The sequence below is a fragment of the Euleptes europaea genome, chromosome 6, assembly GCF_029931775.1.
Source record: "Euleptes europaea isolate rEulEur1 chromosome 6, rEulEur1.hap1, whole genome shotgun sequence".
NCBI classification, from domain to species: Eukaryota; Metazoa; Chordata; class Lepidosauria; order Squamata; family Sphaerodactylidae; genus Euleptes; species Euleptes europaea.
In genome coordinates, this window is record NC_079317.1 from 19083283 (window position 1) to 19106541 (window position 23259).

General features: G+C 46.0%; 1 protein-coding gene across 1 annotated transcript in view; it reads right to left on the reverse strand.

Moving 5' to 3' along the window:
• Positions 1-23259, reverse strand: part of WDR25 (WD repeat domain 25) — a 120760-nt gene that overhangs the window by 10718 nt on the left and 86783 nt on the right. Inside the window, exon 3 of the mRNA XM_056851669.1 lies at positions 19776-19906. Within this exon, the coding sequence (XP_056707647.1) occupies positions 19776-19906 (131 nt within the window). The remainder of the gene's footprint in view (positions 1-19775; positions 19907-23259) is intronic.

Genomic DNA, 23259 nt, shown 5'->3' on the forward strand with positions numbered 1-23259 from the left:
TGTTTTGAGAGTGTGTAAATATTCACATGCATATATACCGTATTTTTCGCTCTATAAGACGCACCTGACCATAAGACGCACCTAGTTTTTAAAGGAGGAAAAAGAAAAAAAATATATTTTTTAAAGACCCACTGGGTCTTTAAGAAAATATATTTCTCTACTTTTTCCTCCTTTTTCCTTCTCTTTCCCCACCGCCCCCCTTCCCAGGACTCCCGGGAAGGGGGGCAGTGGTGGTTTAAACTGCTCTGCGCTGCCTGCAGCGCAGAGCAGTTTAACCTCCGCGCACACACACACCCCGCGCTTCCCGGCCAACAGCTGAGAGGTTATTATGGCCAGGGCTGGGTGGAGGGATTACTGCACTCCACTTCCAGTTTCCTAGTCCTGCTCTGTGGAGCGTGCGCACAGCAGGGCTAGGAGGAAGGCTCCAGCCTCCCTTTCCAGGCTGTAAGCCCAATTGGGACCAGTCAGGCTTGCAGCCTGGAAAGGGAGGCTGAAGCCTTCAAAGCCCCACTGTGTGCACGCGCTGAGAGATCAGAGCGTGCACCCAGCGGGGCTTGGGGGAAGGCTCCTGTCTCCCTTTCCAGACTGCAAGCCGGATTGGGACCAGTCAGGCTTGCAGCCTGGAAAGGGAGGCTGAAGCCTTCAAAGCCCCACTGTGTGCACGCGCTGAGAGATCAGAGCAAGCGCACAGCGGGGCTTGGAGGAAGGCTCCAGTCTCCCTTTCCAGACTGCAAGCCGGATTGGAACCAGTCAGGCTTGCAGCCTGGAAAGGGAGGCTGAAGCCTTCAAAGCCCCACTGTGTGCACGCTCTGAGAGATCAGAGCGTGCACACAGCGGGGCTTGGGGGAAGGCTCCAGTCTCCCTTTCCAGACTGCAAGCCGGATTGGGACCAGTCAGGATTGCAGCCTGGAAAGGGAGGCTGAAGCCTTCAAAGCCCCACTGTGTGCACGTGCTGAGAGATCAGAGCGTGCACACAGCGGGGCTTGGGGGAAGGCTCCAGCCTCCCTTTCCAGGCTGCAAGCCCGATCGGGACCAGTCAGGCTTGCAGCCTGGAAAGGGAGGCTGAAGCCTTCAAAGCCCCACTGTGTGCACGCGCTGAGAGATCAGAGCGTGCACACAGCGGGGCTTGGGGGAAGGCTCCTGTCTCCCTTTCCAGACCGCAAGCCGGATTGGGACCAGTCAGGCTTGCAGCCTGGAAAGGGAGGCTGAAGCCTTCAAAGCTCCACTGTGTGCACGCGCTGAGAGATCAGAGCGTGCACACAGCGGGGCTTGGGGGAAGGCTCCAGCCTCCCTTTCCAGGCTGCAAGCCCGATCGGGACCAGTCAGGCAAGCCCAATCAGGAGGGGCGGTGGGTCTTTAAACTGCTCCTCCGCACCCCCCTCCCCAGCTTCCCGGTCCTGAGGCTCAGCTGAGCCTCGGACCAGGAAGCAGGGGAGGTTAAACTGCTCTGCACTGCCTGGGCAGGCAGCACAGAGCAGTTTAAAGACACCCCCCCCGCGCGTGCTTCCCGTTCCGAGGATCGGCCCAGCAGCTGAGCCTCGGGACCGGGAAGCGGGGGGGGGAGAGGAGGTTAAACTGCTCTGCCCTGCGCTGGGTGGCTGGGAGGGGCCTCCCAGCCCCAGCTGGCGGCGTCCCAGACGGCTCCCGGGGCGGGCGGCACTGCATTCGCTCTGTAAGACGCACTGACATTTCCCCTCACTTTTGAGGAGGAAAAAAGTGCGTCTTATAGTGCGAAAAATATGGTATATATATTATGTGAAATAAATGTTATTTAAAGGAAGTTCATTGTTTATAAATTTTCTGGCACACTTCAATAGAAAGCCTACAGTAGTAGGAATTATTATTGACTCCTGTCTGTGAGGTCTCGCTGAATAAGATAACTTCACTTCTCAGTAAGTGATACATTCTAAGAGTGTAGACCCCTTAACGACACGAGCCGTGACAAGCACATGAAGCTGCCTTATACTGAATCAGACCCTTGGTCCATCAAAGTCAGTATTGTCTACTCAGACCAGCAACGGCTCTCCAGGGTCTCAGGCTGAGGGCTTTCACATCACCTACTTGCCCAGTCCTTTTAACTGGAGATGCTGGGGATTGAACCTGAGACCTTCTGCATGCCAAGCAGATGCTCTGCCACTGAGCCCTTTCCCAAACAGCTTGAACAGCTTGTCTGTTACATTATGAGCCAACTAAATTTAAAGAGATTTTGTCTGCTGCTACCTTGTGGCTAGCTGACTTGTGGAACTCATAGCCACAAGATGTGGTGATGGCACTGGCTATACTGAAAAGGGCATTGGGCAAATTGATGAGAGAAAGGTCTATTCTTGGTTATTAGCCAAATGAGACCTCCAGGCTCAGAGCCAGAATACCTTTGATTGCCAGAAGTCAGGAAGCAGTCAGCAGATGCAGGCTACTTGTGAGCTCACTTATGTCATGTGACTAGCCACTGCTGGCAACTGGATGCTGGACTGGGTGGACCTGATACAGTCTGACTATTCTTATTTTCCTATGATTTGTTTCAGGAGGAAGGCTGCAACTTACCTTGAAGGCTTAAAGGCATACATATGCTTTTAACTAAACATCTACAACATTACTTGTTTCGTAACAAAGCATATTTTAAACAAGAGTTACCATTTCATATTTTAACAAATCCTATTCTCTAGCAACACATTCTCCCAGAAATTGCAAGTTTCATTTATTTGCTTAAAATATTTATATGTCTGCTTTTCTCTTGACAGTTTAGAAAGCCAAGCTTGCTTCAGAGAAAGGCAGGGGATCCTATGGCTCACCCTCAGAAGGAAGCACAAGCAGCAACAAAAAGAACATAATTTAAATTTGTTTGGGAAGGGTTTTTACAGAAAGGACCCCCACACACACACACATATACACACATAAAGAAGCCAATCCATTCTAGAGCTCATATAAAATTGTGTCCTGTTCATGCTGCCATTTTAATGTCCATGCTACAGAAATGTCATGCTGGTATCCTGTGACAGCCTTCAACCGCAAGTGAATTTGGTAGCTTCCCTAAATAAAGGTAAAGGTAGTCCCCTGTGCAAGCACCGGGTCATTCCTGACCCATGGGGTGACGTCACATCCCGATGTTTGGTAGGTAGACTTTGTTTATGGGGTGGTTTGCCATTGCCTTCCTGAATCACTTACACTTTACCCCCAGCAAGCTCAGTACTCATTTCACCGACCTCTGAAGGAAGGAAGGCTGAGTCAACCTTGAGCCGGCTACCTGAACCTGACTCCCATCTGGATCGAACTCGGGTCGTGAGCAGAGTTTTCGACTGCAGTACTGGAGCTTACCACTCTGATCCACAGGGCTCCTAACAGCTTCTCTAAACATGCTCCTTATTAAAGGACCAGGCCACTCTCCCTGGTATCCAGGCAGAAAACCCACAGTGGATTTTAAAATGAAAATCAGCCCTGTTGTTCAGCCTGCCTAATGCTATTGCCTAGGGAGTGTACCATTATTGAAGAGGAAAGCAGGACTTGAACCCAGACTTGCGAATACAAAGCACCCAAGGAAAAGGGCTATCAGACATATTCACATGAAAGATTCTGCTGAGAACTCCAGTTTCAGAGAACGAGTCATGGAAGGAAGCACACTGTGAATAGCAGTAGACAGAACCAAAAAATGGCAGAGCTGAAACTTGGAACAAGACATTAAGAGAGAGATGTAGCAGACACCAAAAGTAGAAACTCTTTTATTGCCTCCTTTCCCTCTCAGTAACATCTAAGTCAGGGGTGACGCCATGGTGACTACCAACCCCTTTCCTGGTGCTCACCAAGTGTTTTCAGAAATTGGGTGGGGCCACATGGGACTCCTGCCCAGCAGGGCTTCTGACTGGCTGCGCAGATTAAAATATCACTTCAGCAGCAGCTGCCACTAATGTTAGTTTTATTCCCTCTCACTCCATTTTCTCAGTGTATTTTAAAAATTACCTCTTGTCTCACCTGCACCTGGGCTTCTTCTGTCTGTGTGTGGTTCCGCCTCCTGCAGCAGCCATTTTGTGGTTGTGCCCACTTCACTGTGTCAGAATTCCAAAAGTGCCCGCAGGCTTGAAAAGGGTGGAGACCCCTGACCTAAGATGACCAAACATGTGATGGGATGTCACACCACATGTGAGTTTCTCTACTCCACAAACAGCAACCAGAGACGTGGGACAGGGGCAGAGAAACCTCTCAACAGGGACATCACACAGCTAGCATTATCAGACATTACTGGGAAAAAGAGGAGGCAGAAGAGGATACGGGGCTGCTCTTTTCAGCAGCAATCCTGTGTCTCTCTTGTCTTCTCATAATGTGACCAAAATATGATAGCCTCAGTTTAGCCATTTTAGCTTCTAGGGTCAGTTCAGGCTTGATTTGATCTGGAACCCACTGATTTGTTTTTTTGGCAGTCCATGGTATCCATAACACTCTCCTCCAACACCACATTTCAAAGTAATCTACTTTCTTCCTATCAGCTTTCTCTAGGAATCCATAATCACTTAGTTTAACCCTTCACTTAACCGGAAAACAGAGCAAGTGCTGCAGGAGAGCACTTGTTACTACTTCCAATCAGGGAAAGGGTTAAAAATCAGGAATTATGGGTTCTAAAGGGGCGTCTGGATGGTGCTGAAGTCCTTAGATTACAGGTAGAATTACTAGGTCTCCCACTGTGGTGGAAGACCTCCTACCCTCTACTTGCTTTCTCCATCACTGCTCAGCAGGGTAGTGGGGGGAAATAGGGGGGAGAGTTGTCACGCCAATGGCACGATGCCACTTCCAGTACAAAACCATAGAGTTTGGGGGATCCCAGAGCATCACACCAACATGGTGACATCACTTATGGTTTTGCACCAATGGTACAACATTGTTCCTCCCATCCCTGCCCCCTCCTTCTCCTGTTGGTTGCCAGCTGATGGCTGACAACTCAAATTACAGGCAAGGTTAAGAGCATGAGAACAAAATTGAGCAGGTGATCTTCTCATGGCTCCCAGACCGACCTGGGTCTGGGGAACTTTGTACCCCCAGTCCCCCTTACCTTGATGGCCTTTACATTTGATGAAATTGTTATTAGCCTACAAAACTCATTCTCTGTAAAATAAAGAATTGGTCTTACAGATGCAAATGAATTCTCTTAGTATTATTCTCTGCAGACTAACATAGCCACAGTTTGATTTTCACAGCTTAGTCTTTTGTCTTAAGATGGAAAAAGAAGTGTAAGCTGATGTGCTTGTGGAGAAGCCAGGGATTGTAAACCAGGTTCGCTAGAATAAAATCGGTTCTTATACGAAGCACAATTAAGTTGGTCCTGGGAATATTACATAGTTCACTGAGCAATTAAGCAGTCTTTAAAAAGCATTATCAATATTTGCACAGTCACAGTAAACTTATCCATATTTCTGCAAAGAAAAAAATGCACTTGCATAATTCAATAAGAAAGGAAACACTGGCAGAATCGTAAATGTAAGCTCTCAGTTTAGAAACAAATAATACTTTACATATTTTTTTAAAAGAAGACCTCGATGGCTAGCAGTAGCTGTTCAGAATGGAAATTTAAACAGAAGGGCGCGGCAGGACAGATCCCGCTGGCAATCTGCAGCAAAAAAAATATTTTTTTTGAATCATTTAAAGTTGCACCAAGAATGCGTAGGTTTCTAATGGAAAGGGGATGCTCCGATGAGCACATTGTAGAGGAAATGGTTGCTTAGCAACACGAACCTTCGGAAAGGAAAGGAGTTAATGTTGACAACTGGAAAGATCAGAAGCGAGCACAAAAGTGCACCTGAATGCCAGACAAGCAAGCGGAGGGACAGAAACTAATTAGCTGTGGATTGTGTGGGGGGGGACACACACATAAAAGCAAAGGGAGATCGTAACTGGAAGTCCCAGAGTAAGCATTTGTATTTTAATCACTGCTTAAGATGGTCCAAACGTGTTTTGTTTTTTAAATCATCATTAGGGAAACTCTACAGTTGTTTGAACATCTTACAAAATGTGCCTTAAATATATAAATATATATGCATAAGTGTTGTGCTTGTACCCGAGGGATGCCACAGGAAATTGCTCTCCCCATACTTAATGTTGCATCATTAAACTAACTACAACGCTGAAAAGAGTAAAAACAAAGAGACACAAAGACCGCCTTGCTTTCTAGTTCCCTTCTATTGTGTTAGAATCATAGAGTTGGAAGGGACTCTGTGGGTGAAATTTGGGTGAAAGTGTTAGACCATTTAAAATTCATCTATGAAATAGCCAAGGGCTGACCACCATGTGTGTGCGTGTGTATGTTAAGTGTCGTCATGCTGCTTCCGAATCATGGCGACCCTATGAATCAATGTCCTCCAAAACATTCTAGCGTTAACAGCCTTGCTTAGGTCCTGCAAACTGAGGCCCGTGACTTCCTTTATACAGTCAATCCATCTAATGTTGGGGCTTCCTCTTTTCCTGCTGCCTTCCACATTTCCTAGCATTTGGCCACCATGGGGACTACAAAATCTGCACAATGGGGCCAACCACACTTTAGGGTTCTGCAAACCCAGGAGACCTGATCTGTTTTTTAAAAAGAGCCTGGCCAAAACATTAAGAGATGGCACACACACCCCATGCACAGAATTCAGATTGCCACAGCATTTGCCACAGGATTTTGTTGCAGAAGCAGCAGCGAATACCAGGAGGAAGTGAGGAAAGTACAGCTGGAGCCAGTCAGGGAGGTTGAGGAATAGGATTTCCCATCTCCCAAAAGTTCTTACAGGTCCTCTTCTTGGCTACTTATAATTAACTTTAGCCCTTCTAGGTGAAAAGCAGAGTATATAAATAAAGTTAACACAGGGATGCAGCAGGTATGTGGCACAGGGCATATGTGGAGAGCATTTAAATGAGACGAGTTAGTTGCATGAGATGCTTACACAGGCAAGTGGTTTAACCTGTGGCTTCCATCACATCCAAAGCCACTACATACATATGCATATTTATGTAATTAATATGCTTCCTTTCCATAAAAAGGCGTTCAAGTTAGGTTACAAGGTAACAATTAGAAAATATTATTTTTAAATATAAATATTTGATGTCAATTAATAAATATGACATGCAGAGTCTCAGGAATGAATGGAATAAGGGGCTAGATTGCCCTATGTTGCCAAAGCAATGGGATACGGCCTTAAATTTTATAACAGCTCTCTTCATGGGTCTTAATTTGCGATTTATTCAACAAAAAATTATGTTTAAGATATACTGGACACCATAGCGACTCTTCAGCAAAGGATTGAGTAAATCAGGGGTCCCCAAGGTGGTACCCTTAGGTACCACAGTGCTCGCCAACACCTTTTATTGGCACCCGCCAAGTATTTTTAGAAAGTGGGTGGGGCCAGGTAGGGCTTTTGCCCAACAAGACTTCTGATTGACCACTGGAGATTTGATCGGCTGTGCAGATTTTTTAAAATGCTACATTTTCAGCAGCTGCCACCACAGCACAAGAATCTACACTGTGTTGCTGAAGTTAAGCTGTGGCAATCATCTTGTGGCTGCCTCCGCCTCTTGTGGCAGCCATTTTGTGGCAGCCATTTTGTTTTTGCGCCCCACCATGCTGTGTCAGAATGCCAAACATGCATGCAGGCTCAAAAAGGCTGGGGACCCCTGGAGTAAAGTATCCAATTGCTGGTGTTGTAACTCACAGGACACATCCCTTAAACATATGCTTTGTGTGTTCAGTCACTCGTTTTTTCTGGGAAGAGGTTAGTATTCATCGCAATTTTATCTTAGAATGTCCTCTGATTTTTGAGGATATGTACTTCTAAACTATTTGCCTGTCTCTTAGAGGAATGGTCAATGAAAATGGACCCTTTGTGCCCTTGCTACAGCTAAAAGATTCATATTACAACACTGGAAAGATATAAGCCCAACTCCGGTAAATCAGTGGATTGGGGACCTTAGATACTAGATATCAAAATATTTGAACACGTGGCAAATAGACGGAATTGTGCGACTGATTTTTAGATATTTGGAAACCATTTATGGAAACTTATGTGTCGATCCGCCACCACTGTTGTTATATTTTTGTCTTTACATATACGTTTTTTCTTTTAACATTCTTTTTCTTTTTTTTTGAAGGTAATAAAAAAGAAAAAAAATTAAACGGCTCTAAAAAAGGCACACAGTATCCTCTGATGTTAATAAAATCTGGTGTAATGCTTGGGGAGGGGGGGGGAGAATCTCCCACTGAGGCAAAAAGGGTTGGAGGGCGAAGGCATTTCCCATAAAAGATAAGATAACTCAGGCACAAGAAAGTCGTTTTTGAGAGACTCATCCACTCTTGATGTTGCGAACGGCACACAGAGAAGCTGAATTTAAAGCCCTGTTTTTGTACCGATGATCTGTCAGCCTTCAGTTCACAGCTGTAAACTCTGTCAGTGTAACAAATCCAAAGTCTACATTTTCATACTCCCGGGCTCAAGGCACAAGCCGGTTGTTAGCCTTGAGGCATGAAACAGGGTTAGCCACTGAAGCAGCTTGAAGCAGTCCCCACTCCATAAACATTGCGCAAGGGGAAAGCAGGGGATAAACATGTCACTTGGGCGCATCTGCATCCTGCTCCCCCTCTCTCAAGCCAACAATTACCATCCTGTGGCACTTTTTTGAGGCAGGGATTGGAGGGGTGGGGGATTTTCAACACTGCATATTGGACAAAGAACCTGCAGCCCTAATCTCTGCCAAGGTGCAGGTAAGCAAAGCAAGAAGAAGAAGAAGAGTTGTTTTTTATATGCTGACTTTTTCTGCCAATTAAGGAAGAATCAAACAGGCTTACAATCACCTTCCCTTCCCCTCCCCACAACAGACACCCTGTGAGGGAGGTGGGGCTGAGAGAGCTGTGACTAGCCCAAGGTCACCCAGCTGGCTTCATGCGGAGGAGTGGGGAATCAAATCCAGTTCTCCAGATCAGAGTCCACTGCTCCAAACCATCGCTCTTAACCACTACACCACGCTGAGGAGTTAATCTGGGGGGTTCACTAGATTAGCGTCCACTGCACATGTGGAGGAGTGGGGAATCAAACCCGTTTCTCCAGATTAAAGTCCACTGCTCCAAACCACTGCTGTTAATCACTACACCACGCTGGACATATACTCTCTACACTCACGATCTTATCATTGCCAAGTGGCTCTATGTTCTTATAAAGGCCGGCCCCATGCTGGGGACTATTAGGAAAAGGATTGAACATAGTGCGGCCAATATCGCAGTGCCCCTCACTGTGCATCTCAAAAAAGATATCGCAGCACTGGAACAAGTACTAAAGAGAACAAACCAAGATGATGAAGGGGCTGGAACTAAGGCTGCCAACTCCAAGTTAGGAAATTCCTGGAGATTTGGGGGGTGGAGTCTGGGGAGGGCAGAGTTTGGAGACAAGAAGGACCTCATTGGATATAATGCCAGAGTCCATCCTCCAAAGCAGCCATTTTTTCCAGCGGGACTGTTGTCTGGAAATCAGTTGTAATTCTGGGAGATCTCCAGGCCCCATGTGGAAGTTGGCAATTGTTCACAATTTTGTTCTCATGCTCTTTAGCCCAGCAAATCATTCTCCTCTCCTCCATTTGATCCTCACAACAACCCTAGGAGGTAGGTCAGGCTGAAAGCGCATAACTGGCCAATGGCGTAAAAACTAATTGTCTCACCTGTCACTTTGGTGGTGCACGTACAATTTTTCCAGCAGCCTGTCTGGCCCTGGCAGTTTTCAGATGGAAAAACGTACCCTTTGCAGGCAATAACCCAAATCTCTGGGACTCATCTTTTAAAGGATAGACATTTCCTCTTCTTCGAATGCTGTAATGGTTTCTAATGCTGTTAAAGCGGCCTACTTGTTTATGCACTGCCAGTTATCTTTTATGAATCTCAAAGAAGATTTAACATAGATGTCGGCTGAGATAAACCCACTCCAACAAACCAAAACAATTATTGGAAAACAGCTAAGGAAAAAAGGGGGTTCAATTTTTTCTATCTCTCTTTTATTATTATATTATTCTATCTCTCATATTATTTTTCAAGTGTTTCCAGCCTCTGAGAGGCGATTTGTTCACAGTATCATGTTTTGTTCATTTTAAAATGCGGGGGTGGGTGGGATGGAATGATAAGAAGCAGCTTTGCCCAAGGAGGACAACGTGATAAAACTAGGCTTCATCTACTATTATTTTTTTACAAAGCAGCAAAGGCTCAGAAGAGCATTAGAGGTCCCCCCCACACACACACAACATAACAGCTAAACATTTCTATAAAGGGCCAGTCTGATTTGCTGAACCCAATTTGCATTCATTTCCTGTATGTTCTGGGATTTCAGCCGAGTTCATATCTGCAATGACAATGGGTATAGCAAAGGCCCTGAAGTACTTACAGATGCCCAAGAGGTCTTTTCTGTTCAGTATGGTTTGGTGTTTTCATGCAGCACAATGCAACTCTGGAATGCTTAAGAAATCAGTTCGCTTTGCAAAAAAAAAAAGATAAATCTTTCAACAGTGGCAAATTGAAAATGGCATAGAAATACTTTAAACGTCTGTTAAGAAATCCACAGTGTTCTGTTTATTCATCACACTGTGGTAGAGTTTCCAGCCTCCAGGTGGTAGCTGGAGATCTCCCATATATTACAACGGGTCCAGGTGACAGAGATCAGTTCCCCTGGAGAAAGTGGCCGCTTTGGAAGGTGGACTCTATGGCATTATACCCCAGTGAGGTCCCTCCCCTCCCCAAACTCCTCCCACCCCAGGCTCCACACCTTCTGTGCACTTATCTTAACAGCAAAAGACCTGATAGGCCATAGGTCCATGTACTTAAAGGATCACGTCTTTTGATAAGAATCCATGAGCCAGCTTCAGTCCTCCTTAGAATCATAGAGTTGGAAGGGGCCATACAGGCCATCTAGTCCAACCCCCTGCTCAATGCAGGATCTGCCTGGAGCATCCCTGACAAGTGCTTGTCCAGCCTCTACTTAAAGACTGCCAGTGAGGGGGAGCTCACCACCTCCCTGGGCAGGTGATTCCACTGTCGAACAACTCTTAATGTAAAAAAAAAGTTTCCCTAATATCCAGTCTGTACCTTTCAGCCTGCAATTTAAACCTATTATTGCGAATCCTGTCCTCTGCTGCCAACAGGAACAGCTCCCTGCCCTCCTCTACGTGACAGCCCTTAAAATACTTAAAGAGAACAATCATGTTCCCCCTCAACCTCCTCTTCTCCAGACTGAACGTTCCCAAGTCCCTCTGCCTTTCCTTGCAGAACTTGGTCTCCAGGCCCCTGGTCATCCTCGTCACTCTCCTCCCAAACTTTTCTCCTCTCTGTACCTTGGTAATCAGCACATCAGAGCCCTACTGGATCAGACCAGTGGTCTATCGAGCCCAACAACCTGTTTCAAATAGCAGCCAACCCCTTGTCCTGATGGACCAACAAACACAGCATCGAGGCCAAGGCTTTCCTTCTGATGCTGCCTCCTGGTAGTGGGATTCCAAAGTCTGCTGCCATGATACAGAGGCTTCCTTTGTTCACCATGGCTAGTAGCCACTGATGGACCAGTCCTCCATGAATCTGTCCCCTTCTAAAGCCATCTATTGTCATGACCATCACTACGTCCACTGGCAGAAAATTATTCAGTTTGTTTTTATGCTATTTACAGTCAGCCTATCTCACTTGGATTCAAGGTGGAGTTAATACATTCGGCAGGATTAGGGTTGCCAGGTCCTTCTTCACCACTGGTGGGAGGTTTTTAGGGCAGAGCCTGAGGAGGGCGGGGTTTGGGGAGGGGAGGGACTTCAATGCCATACAGTCCAATTGCCAAAGCAGCCATTTTCTCCAGGTGAACTGACCTCTATTGGCTGGAGATCAGTTGTAATAGCAGGAGATTTCCAGCTAGTACCCTGATATTCAGTGACCAGTGCAATAGGAATTAGGGTTCTAGAACCAATCAGAAGTTTAAAAACAAAACAGAAGCAAAGTATAAGTATTAACATGACACCATCCTACATAGTGGGATCCTGGTTTCATCAAGCTATACTCAGTAGTATAGACCACAGTCCCTAATAATTTATCCAAGTAACTAATTGAGTAATTGTTATTTGCCTCAATTAGGAGGTTACAAGAGGGGCAGAGGCCCCATTTCTTTAAAATACCTTTCCAGAGGAAGTGAGGGACATTGCAACCTTGGGATTGTTTTAAAAATACTGCAAACCAGTCCCATTTATGAACTCATGTGATGAAGATGTGTTTTTTTTCTTATGGCAGCTGTGTTTAATGTTTCTTGAAATGAATGGTCACAAATGGTTTTTGGTGATGTTTCTAGGTTGGGGGCTGTTTCTAGGTTGGGGGCTGCATCCAGATTTGCTTCTTATTTTACTAGCCACTCTGAACCCCCTTATGCAGAAAAAAAGCAGGATATAAATACAAAGGCATTACTATAATTGCAGATCATGGCATTGGGCCATGGATTTCTGAGGCCTTTCTGCAGACGAAGCATATAAGAAAATAAGAAAGGCCCTGCTGGATCAGACCAAGGCCCATCATGTCCAGCAGTCTGTTCACACAGTGGCCAACCGGGTGCCTCTAGGAAGCCACAAACCAGATGATTTTGTGTAACCTGATATCGCTGCAGAATAAATGGTAAATAAGATGAGATTGAGTTATCGCTAAAGAATTTTCTCCTTAGGATATTCAAATCTACTTTGCTGCAAACAACATACACCAGAATTCACACAACACAATGGCTACAGGGTCACAGGAATGTAAGTCAAAATGCCAGAGTCTTAAACACTGGTAACATAAAAAGCAGTTATCTGACAAAATCAGCAATTATCTGGACTGGAATATAAATTTGCCTGGTGCTTTATGCACGCAGGCACACATTAAAAGCCAAATGTTATCTCTCTCAGAAGTTCATAAATTAGTTTGCAACACAAAACAAGAGATTCTGCGTGGGCACAGAATGTACTTTCACATTAAGTCTATTTAAAGCCCAGCATGGACACGAGGTGTAGCTCCAAGTGAGGTAAGGAGCGCCTCCAATAGGGGTTTTAAGGTTCTACCGTTCAGTGGGCAAATTTTGGGTAAGGGGAAGAAGCTGTGAGATCTCTGAGCTTGTCTGACCATAGTCTGGAAAGCTCTTGGACAAGCTCAGGGCATGCACAACTTCAAGGGCATCATGCCCAGCATTTTAAAAATCCCCTTTCCAGCTGGGTGATCTTGAGCTAGTCACAGCTCTCTTAAGAGCTCTCTCAGCCCCACCTACCTCACAGATTGTCCGTTGTGGGGAAGGGAAGGTGATTGTAAGCCAGTTTGATTCTTCCTTAAGTGGTAGAGAAAGTCGGCATATAAACACCAACTCTTCTTCTTCACTTGGCTCTGTTGGAGGTGCAGTGAATGACTCAGGCTATGAATATCCGTGACTCAGGCTCAAGAAAGAGTTACAATGCCACTGTAAGCAGAGTTACACTCTTATACACTGAGCTCAGTGGAGTTTAGAAGGATGTAGTTCTGCTAAGGATTACATCATTATACGAATAGCACATTCTATGCATGGGCTGAATTTTGTTTTATATTTGTAAGCCAATTTAGAAATCCTGATTTAAAAATAAGCTTCCCCCACCCCTGTTGAGTGTTCAAATGTGATGATCATACCAGACTATCCCAATTACAATGGGGAGTGTGCCTAGCCTTACCGTATATACTCGCGTATAAGCCGAGTTTTTCAGCCCCAAAAATGGGCTGAAAAAGCCGGCCTCGGCTTATAAGCGGGTCAATATGGGGGGGGGAGGGAGGAGGGAGGAGGGAGGGGGGAAACTTACCGCCGCCGCCGGGCCCGTGCCGCTTCCTGCCGCCGGGAGCGGCCTTGGGCAGCCTCCTGCAGCCGCAGGAAGGCTGCCCCGGCCCCCCCGGCCCCCGCCGCCATTTTTCCCGAGCGGGAGGGGCCATGGGAAGCCTCCTGCAGCCGCAGGATGGCTGCCCAAGGCCCCCCTCGCCCCCCGCCGCCATTTTTTTCGGGCGGGAGGGGCCTTGGGCAGCCTCCTGCAGCCGCAGGAAGGCTGCCCCGGCCCTTCCCACCCCCGCCGCCATTTTTTTCGGGCGGGAGGGGCCATGGGAAGCCTTCTGCAGCAGCGGGATGGCTACCCAAGGCCCCCCCCACCCCCCGCCGCCATTTTTTTCGGGCGGGAGGGGCCTTGGGCAGCCTCCTGCAGCCGCAGGAAGGCTGCCCCGGCCCTTCCCCCCCCTCCGCCATTTTTTTCGGGCGGGAGGGGCCATGGGAAGCCTCCTGCAGCCACAGGAAGGCTGCCCCGGCCCCCCCCCCGCCATTTTTTTGGGGCGGGAGGGGCCTTGGGCAGCCTCCTGCAGCCGCAGGAAGGCTGCCCCGGCCCCCCCGGCCCCCGCCGCCATTTTTCCCGGCCGGGAGGGGCCTTGGGCAGCCTCCTGCAGCCGCAGGAAGGCTGCTCCGGGTCCCCCTGGGCCTCGCCGCCGTTTCCTCCTGCCGGGAGCGGCCTGGGGCAGACTCCTGAACCCGCAGGAAGGCTGCCCAGGCCCCCCCGGGCCGCGCCGCCGCCGGACCCTCGCCGCTGGAGAGCCCTGTCAGGTAAGCCTGCGGGGGGGGGAGGGGTTATAAGCCGACCCTCGGCTTATACGCGGGTGCCTAATTTTTCCCCATTTTTGGGGAGAAATTAGGCACCTCGGCTTATACGCGGGTCGGCTTATACATGGGTATATACGGTACTTAAAAGTATGCTGCATGCTTAATTTTTTTTAAAAATCCTCTATAGTCACTTATATTCTAAAAGCCAGCAAGGAAAAAACTCACAGGGAGACAGGGAAGAAAATAACAAAAACAAGGTGAAACAATAGTTTATGAAGAGCCAGTCCACTGACCAGTCAAACATTGTCAAATATTCTGCGGGATCATTAATTTTTTTTAAATCCTGGCTGGGATCCTGCAGAGAATTTCTGCTGGTGGAAGGGTGTGGGTGTGTTGTTTCCACCAATTATTCCCCCTTGCTGAAAACCTCCAGTTCCCCCGTCATTCTGTTCCTGTGAGTCCCCATCTCCCAGATAATTTCTGGGGGTATTCTGGGTTGCAGAAGGAGGGGTAAGATGGAGAACTCATGCTCATTTCTCTCAGCAGAAATTTTCAGAAGAATTCAAGCCATTACATTCCATCTGTGTCTTCTAGGGTTGACTCAAAGTCAAGTAACTGGTCAACAGTGGGTGTAGTTGACCCTACGACCCCCTTCTGCTAAGCTGGATCCCACAAATCTCTTCTGCTAATTCTTCCTTCAGCAGAGAAAGACTGTCTGCAGGGGTGTCACTTCCAGAAATGGCATTGCTTTTTTTTAGTGGACAAAGGTATCCTCTGATGAAGAAAAGTCTTTCTTAGTTAAAGGAAATCTTTCTCCCTGGTGGAAGTGAGTCATAGGATCCATTCCTATCCTACTTGATTACCGGTAATATATGACTGGTGAATTGACCAGATATTTTTCGATCAGTTAAGACTGGCAACCGTAAGCTTATGTGACAAAATACGGGTGTGCTCCAGACAATGTTTAAGAGTACTGATTCTTTCCCGGTTGAAAATAGGACTTGGGAGTGCTTAACTTGGCTAGATGGTGGCATACATGGGTTTTTAATTAAATTTTGACTTATTTTTAAAAAATCAATGAGGAATAAAAGAAGGAAGGGAACAAACAGATACATCTTTTGTAAAAGGAAATATATATTTTGAAGACTGATGTCTAATCTTGCTGCAACTATTAACATTTAGGTTTGAGGAGACAGTAGGATTCCAGTGCTTAGCTGATGGCAGCCAGGGATCCTTGTAGTCTTAAGAGGGGGAAATCTATGCCTTGGTAGGGGTGTAGACTTCTAAATTTCCCAGGGAGGGGGCCACGGGGCTGAGCCTGTTCCAGACCCATACTTAGTAATCTATATTAAATTATTTCAATATGAAATTATTCATATTTCCAAAAACCATATGCCATCAACAATTAATCATGTGGTTTTAAATATATACTTTTCCCACTCAGTCTGAATATCAGTCAAAGAAAGAGGACTCTGTAAGAGGAGAGGAAAGATGTCATGAACTCCTTCACTGAGACAATTTGAGTACCGTATATACTCGTGTATAAGCCGAGTTTTTCAGCCCAAAAAAAGGGCTGAAAAAGCCGAACTCGGCTTATGCACGGGTCAATACGGTAGGAGAGGGGAGGGGGGAGGAGGGAGGAGGGAGGAACTTACCGCTGCCATCGCCGCCTCGCCCGGGAGCCTTTCTCCTGCCGGCAGGGTCCTTCCTGGGCCGGCAGGAGGTCCCTGCCGGCCGCTCTGCCGCCGCCCAGGCGCCCGGGAGTCTTTCTCCTGCCGGCAGGGTCCTGGAGGGGCCGGCAGGAGGTCCCTGCCGGCTGCGCCGCCGCCACCCACGCACCCAAGCGCCTTCCTCCGGCAGGCAGGGGCCTGGAAAGGCCTCCTGCCAGCCCAGGAAGGCCACGCCGCCGATTCGCCGCGTCTCCCGGTAAGTAGGGGGTTCAGGGGCTCTTCCCCCTCCCCCTTGGATGGCACTGGGGGTGGGGTGGGGTGGGGTGGGGCGGAAGGGCCTGGGAGGCGGCGGGAGGGCGACCTGGGGCAGGGGCTCTGACCTCTAAAATGGCGGCCGCCATTTTAGAGCGCAGCATTGCCGGTAAAGGGAATTTCTTATTGACCCTCAGCTTATACACGGGTCAATAAGAAATTCCCTTTTCTGGCCTCAAATTTGGGGGGTCGGCTTATACTCGGGTCGGCTTATACCCGAGTATATACGGTACTTTCCATATTTGGGGAACCAACTTTATCCCCCCCACCCTCATTTACAGAGACAAAAAATGTCTAAAGAGAAAAATATTCTTGACTCTTCCAAAGGGCTCATGGGGTGGAGGCTTCCCCCATGCCTGGGGCAGGCTGGTAGGCCACTGGGAGGGGAAGGGGAGAGGATTGTAAGCCGGTTTGATTCTGCCTTAAGTGGTAGAGAAAGCTAGATAAGAGTCCAGCAGCACCTTAAAGACCAATACAATTTGGGGTTTTTTTGAGACTCAATACTCCCTTCAACAGATACCAACAAAGGAAGCTTTGACTCTCCAAATCTTGTTGGTCTCCAAGGTGCTACTGGACTCGAATCTAGCTGTCCTTACATCAGAATTCGTGTTGTATTTCCTGGAAATACATTCTTCAGTAATACATTCTTCAGTCCAACCACTGAGGCTTCCTGATTGCTAGATGGAGTGATCTTTCCTTTCCTTCTTCCATGCTCCTCCTATCTCTTCAAGGACAGTATTATCAACAGAAGGTCTCCTCCCCCTGTTATCTTTACAAAAACCTCCTAGGAACTTGTCAAGTTGCTTCAAAGACAAACTGGACTGACTGAACCGGGAGGGGGGGCATTGGCCCTGCTGAGAAATCCCAGAGGGCCTGAATGCCCAGAGGGGGCATTGCCCCTGTCAGGAAATCGGGGGGGGGGGGAGCTTGAGCCCCGCTTGCCCCCCCCCCCGTAGTTTACACCTCTGTGCCTTAGTAATTGAAATTCTATACCCAAAAAAGTCAAAATCCATCACCTGTATAAATCATGCAAATAGACTCTATTTGCATAATTTATTCTGGTTTTTCTAGTCACAGGAGGGCAAGAAGATAAACGTATCCCAAAATTTGTTGGAAATGTTATTCAAACATCCCTCTGGCTTCTGGATTTCAGCAAGTCTTGTCCACAAATTGAAGCATATGTTTGCAGTGAAAAGGATCAGAAACTTGTCTTGTTTAAACACAAAAACAAAAACAAAAGAGGAAACAGAGATGCTCATCAAGATGGTTTCTGTATCAAATCCCACATTCTGTGCTCCCCCACCCCTATGTGACAGAATCTTAGCGTTCATGTATCTCTGATGAAAGAGTTTTGAGTTTTGCCAATGAAACAAGCGAAGGCTTGCATATAACAAAGGGAATATCTGCGGGGTGGGGATGCAGCTCCATCCACACAAATATCAACTGCTCTTCTGAGTCAAATGATAGGGAAAGATTTGGAAGTACAATTTAAGACAAAACATGATCTAAGCTGCAGCAAATGTATAGGGGGATTGGAAAATAGCAAGTCTCTTGTGACAAACTAAGAAGAAAGAGCTATCAAAAAATGCCTAGGTTATATAGAAATGCCATGTGTCATCATCATAATTGGATGCAAGTGGGAAGCAATCCCCAGCCATCTCTTCCAGTTAAGAATAAATTGAGCATATTGCGACAGTCAAAATTACGACACACAAGGATGACTACTCTTTTATCCAGCCTCAAATGTTACCATAAGGATGCACAAATAGAAAGAAAATGGAGAGATTGGGTGGGGTGGGTGGGGAATACATGATTGCTTTGCACAAACTTAGTATGAAGGTAAATGAAACTCTGAAAACAGACCAGCCTCAAAGTATCATAAACTATAGGAATGCATCATGCCATCGTATTCCCTATTACTATGTATGGGTGTGAAAGCGGGACATTGAAGAAAGCTGAAAGGAAGAAAGTAGACTCTTTGAAATGTGGTGTTGGAGGAGAGTGTTACAGATACCATGGACTGCCAAAAAAACAAATCAGTGGGTTATAGATCAAATCAAGCCTGAACTGACCCTAGAAGCTAAAATGACTAAACTGAGGCTATCGTATTTTGGTCACATTATAAGAAGACAAGAGTCACTGGAAAAGACAGTCATGCTAGGAAAAGGTGAGGGCAGCAGGAAAAGAGGAAGACCCAACAAGAGATGGATTGACTCTATAAAGGAAGCCACAGCCCTCAATTTGCAAGATCTGAGCAAGGCTATCAAAGATAGGACATTTTGGAGGACATTGATTCATAGCGTCGCCATGAGTCGGAAGCGACTTGACAGCACTTAACACACACACACACACACACACAGAGGAAAGCAGAAATCAGGCCGATCAGCAAACACGCTGTTCCAAAGAAAGAAAACCAGTGTAAAAAAGTAGCTGATTACATTTCTGTACTGTTTATAAAACGCTTCATGACATTGCAGGGGAAAGCTTGCAGCAATTGGAGCAATCCAAGAGCTTTGCACAGATTGAATTCCCCCAAACTGAGGGCTGAAGTCAGCCAAAGCTCTTTTCACAACACTTAGATGCTCCCAAGTCACTTGGACCGCTTTTTCCAAGAATAATCCAGACGATGAAAATCAAACGAAACAATCACAAATCATTTAGATTCTTAGTTTTAAAAAATATGCAAAAAGGCGGATTAGTCACAGGCAAACAGACTTTAAAGTCAAAAGTCTACGCTTTCCGAGATACCAACTCTTTTAACTTGGCACACGCTTAGGGTTCATCATACGATATAGCTGCCTTATGCCACAGTTGCCAGAAATTTCAGAATGTGTACACAGAATGTATAGTTTCCCTTTACTACAGGGTTCCATGGAAATAAATACAAGGGATTGGATCCAGACAGCTTTTCCAATGAATCTCACCCAATTCCCCTTTTTCCTACAGCCCCCCTCCCACAAGAGAATTAATGCTTTTATCTTTAAAAAAAAAACTTTCATTTTTTTCTCCTTTTCTGTTTTCATTTCTTTGAGAGAGTACAATATTGACAGTAGCTATTCACTTTTATAAGACAAAACAAGCATGATTGGTAAAGTCACGTTCTCATGTTTTTTTTTAACAGAAAATGCCAATTATCTTCTCCAAAACGGCATCGTTACCTACCCTTGCTTCGTTATCAAGCAAGCAAAATGTCAGTTTTGTTTTCATTTACCTTGCAAATCCTTATGTCCCACGCTTTAACCTCTGGACTAAATCCTCCACAAATAAAAACATTAGGATCAGCAGGGTGAAATTTCAGGGTGCCAATGCGAAACTCACTCCTCCCACTAAATACCTGTGAGCCTGAAAAAAAGACAGAAGAGAAGAATGAGGGTCACTTTTTTAAAAAAGAAGAAATAATTTACAGTTCTGCAAATTTTAGTTCTGTACTAGCTACAGTAATGTGTGTGTGTAAAGTGCCGTCAAGTCGCAGCCGACTTATGGCGACCCCTTTTGGGGTTTTCATGGCAAGAGACTAACAGAGGTGGTTTGCCAGTGCCTTCCTCTGCACAGCAACCCTGGACTTCCTTGGTGGTCTCCCATCCAAATACTAACCAGGGCCGACCCTGCTTAGCTTCTGAGATCTGACGAGATCAGGCTAGCCTGGGCCATCCAGGTCAGGGTAGCTACAGTAATAAACCTCACCAAACATTTTTAGGATAGCAAAATCAATATGAGAATTGACTGATCCTTGCATACATCAGATACACTGGTTTGAAGCCCTCTGGCCTAATGCAGAACATGATTTCCCTATCTCTTCTAACCATAGAAAAGAGCAAGAGTCCAGTAGCACCTTAAAGATATTTTATTAACATTTTCAGAAAAAATAGATAACAAACAAACATATGCATACTTCTGGGGTCAACATCCGGTCCCTTTTCAAAGCTAACCATGGTGCTGTGTTACATCTGAAATAATACTAACACCAACCATGCTTAGTTCCAACCAGAATACCCAAGCCTGCTTCTAACTATAATTGCACAGTTTGGTTTGAGGCTAACCATGGTAAGCGTTAACATTGGTGTAGACATTAGGGCAAAACTGAAAAGGGCAGAAAGGAGGGAATTTGTATGAGAGGGCAAAAGGGAAAGGAAATAGAAATGCCCTCTTATGCCTGAACTGGGCCTTCATTATAAAGCTCTGACTGTAGGATGATCTCTGCACAATTTTTTTTTAAAAGTATACCTGTTTTGTAGTCTGTGGGTAAAGTTTATTAAAAATACCATACTTCTAGATACTGCATGAAAAAGTTTCTCTAACCTTTGCTGTTATGAAGACAATATTGAAAACCTGTTTCTTGGAAATTATATGAACTTGCTGCAATATGCACTTCCTACAAACATCTGTCTTTGGCAACAGATGCATTTATGAGCAAACATTTTCATTACTGAACCTTGTCAGATAACGATAACACAGATTCCAGCTCACATTTATTTAACACTGGTGGTATGGCAAACATGGTACTGAATACAGAAAATGACACAGTCCCTACTGCTAACCACTCTGGGCCTGGAGTCTTAATTAAGTTTGTTCTGTCCATGTTATCAGACGGTATTTGAAAACACAGAAGCAGGGCAAGCAACCATTAAGCTGACAGGGAACAGCTTGACACAGGTGAATCAATCATGCCTTACAAAAGGGTCTGTGAATGAAGTTGGTTTGAGAGAGCTCCCCAGCCACCCCACCCCGCTCACTCACAAAAATGGAGATGTTCTTAGGCACTTCACAGTTTGTGGTTCTCCTAAATAGGTGGGGCCTAGAGATCTTCTGAAAATACAACTGATCTCCAAACAACAGAGGCTCCACCCAAAAATCTCCAGGAATTTCCCAACCCAGAGGTGGAAACCCTACTCCCAGCCAAAACCACATGCAATGATGGAATTATGTGACTGGAGTGTGTGTAGTTTGACTTTAAAAACCAGGCTCAAGAGAGGGAATTTGGATTGGCATTCACACAGGGGTTAACTCTTTCCCCCTGAAAACTTCCCCTAACTAAAAAGGTTCCCCAAGGTTACTTTCAGCCTTGGAAAAAATACAGGAAAAATATGCCTGTCTTTTTTCTCTACTTAAAGCGGCCCGTGCCACATCCATTATCAATAGGGAAGCCAACTTTATGCTACTGTGGTTAGTGGGAGATCCGGGTTGAACTCCCTACTTAGCTACATAGCTCACTGGGTGATCATGGGCCAGTCATCCTCTTTCAGCCTTATCTACTTCACAGTTGTTGTGAACATACAGTTCTGCCTGAATATCTTGAACGAAGGGTGGGTTAAAAATGAATGAAAGATAGACAATTGAAAGGTGTTTGAGATGAGGGGTCAACATAGAAAGACATACAGAGGGAAGCATGAGAAAATGGAATGGTGGTCCATAGAAGGTACAAGTCAACAGAAGGTGAGAAGAAGGAAGGAAATATGTAGTCATGGACAGAGCAATGTAAAGCCATCAATGAAAAAAAGCCTTTGAAAAGGAGTCAGAAAACAACAGGACTTTAAAGACATGGCATCTTATTACGAGTGGGAGGCAAAAATGCATTCAAACGAGAAACATTCTGAATTGATGGCATAGACAATTGTCCGAGATGACAGAGAGGATCCTGTAAAAGATTGGGCCAGCGAGAAAGAGACAGCAATAACCATGGTGAGAAACGACAGGGGCATGACTGCATATTCTCCGACAATCCCAAATTGTTTTGCTGCCCCATTTTTCCGAGGTTACCGCTAACCTCACAAACACCTCCTTTTGCTTTCTACAATCATGCCAATCAAGCTCAAGCTGGAGTTCAACTGATTCTCCTTAGCAGTCCAAACAAAAAATGCCACACTACTCTCTCCAATAAGAAGAAGGAGAAGAAGAAAAAGGAGAAGGAGAAGGAGGAGAGTTGGTTTTTATATGCCAACTTTTTCTACCACTTAAGGAAGAATCAAACCGGCTTACAATCACCTTCCCTTCCCCTCCCCACAACAGACACCCTGTGAGTTAGGTGGGGCTGAGAGAGTGTGACTAGCCCAAGTTCACCCAGCTGGCTTCATGGGTAGGAGTGGGGAAACAAATCCAGTTCACCAGATTAGCGTCCGCCGCTCATGCGGAGGAGTGGGGAATCAAACCTGGTTCTCCAGATCAGACTGCACCACTCCAAACCACCACTGTTAACCATTACACCACGCTGGGATGGCAAACATTGCTGAATATAGCTGAACAGCAGCTATTCTACAGGTACGATAAGATCCGCTGTGAGATGAAAAGAGGGAGCTTTTTTCGGTTCTGAAAAGAGAACTATTAAAATCAGTTTACTAACACGCTCAGCATTAGAAGACAGTGGAGATCAGTCCACTGAAGCATAAATGACAGTGAGGAATACTTGTAGGGTTGCAAGCTCCAGGTTGGGAAATACCTGGAGATTTTGGGGATGGAGCCTGCGGAGGACGGGGTCTGAGTTGGGGAGGGACTTCAATGGGGTATAATGCCACAGAGTCCACCTCCCAAAGTGGCCATTTTCTCCAGGTAAACTGATCTCATTTGTAATAGTGGAAGATCTCCAGCCACCACCTGGAGGCTGGCAACCCTAAATATTTGAGAGAGAGCTAAAGAGAGATTGTAGTGGGCACTGCAATGATGGGTATAAAAGAAGGGGGATTTACATAAGCACGTTCCTA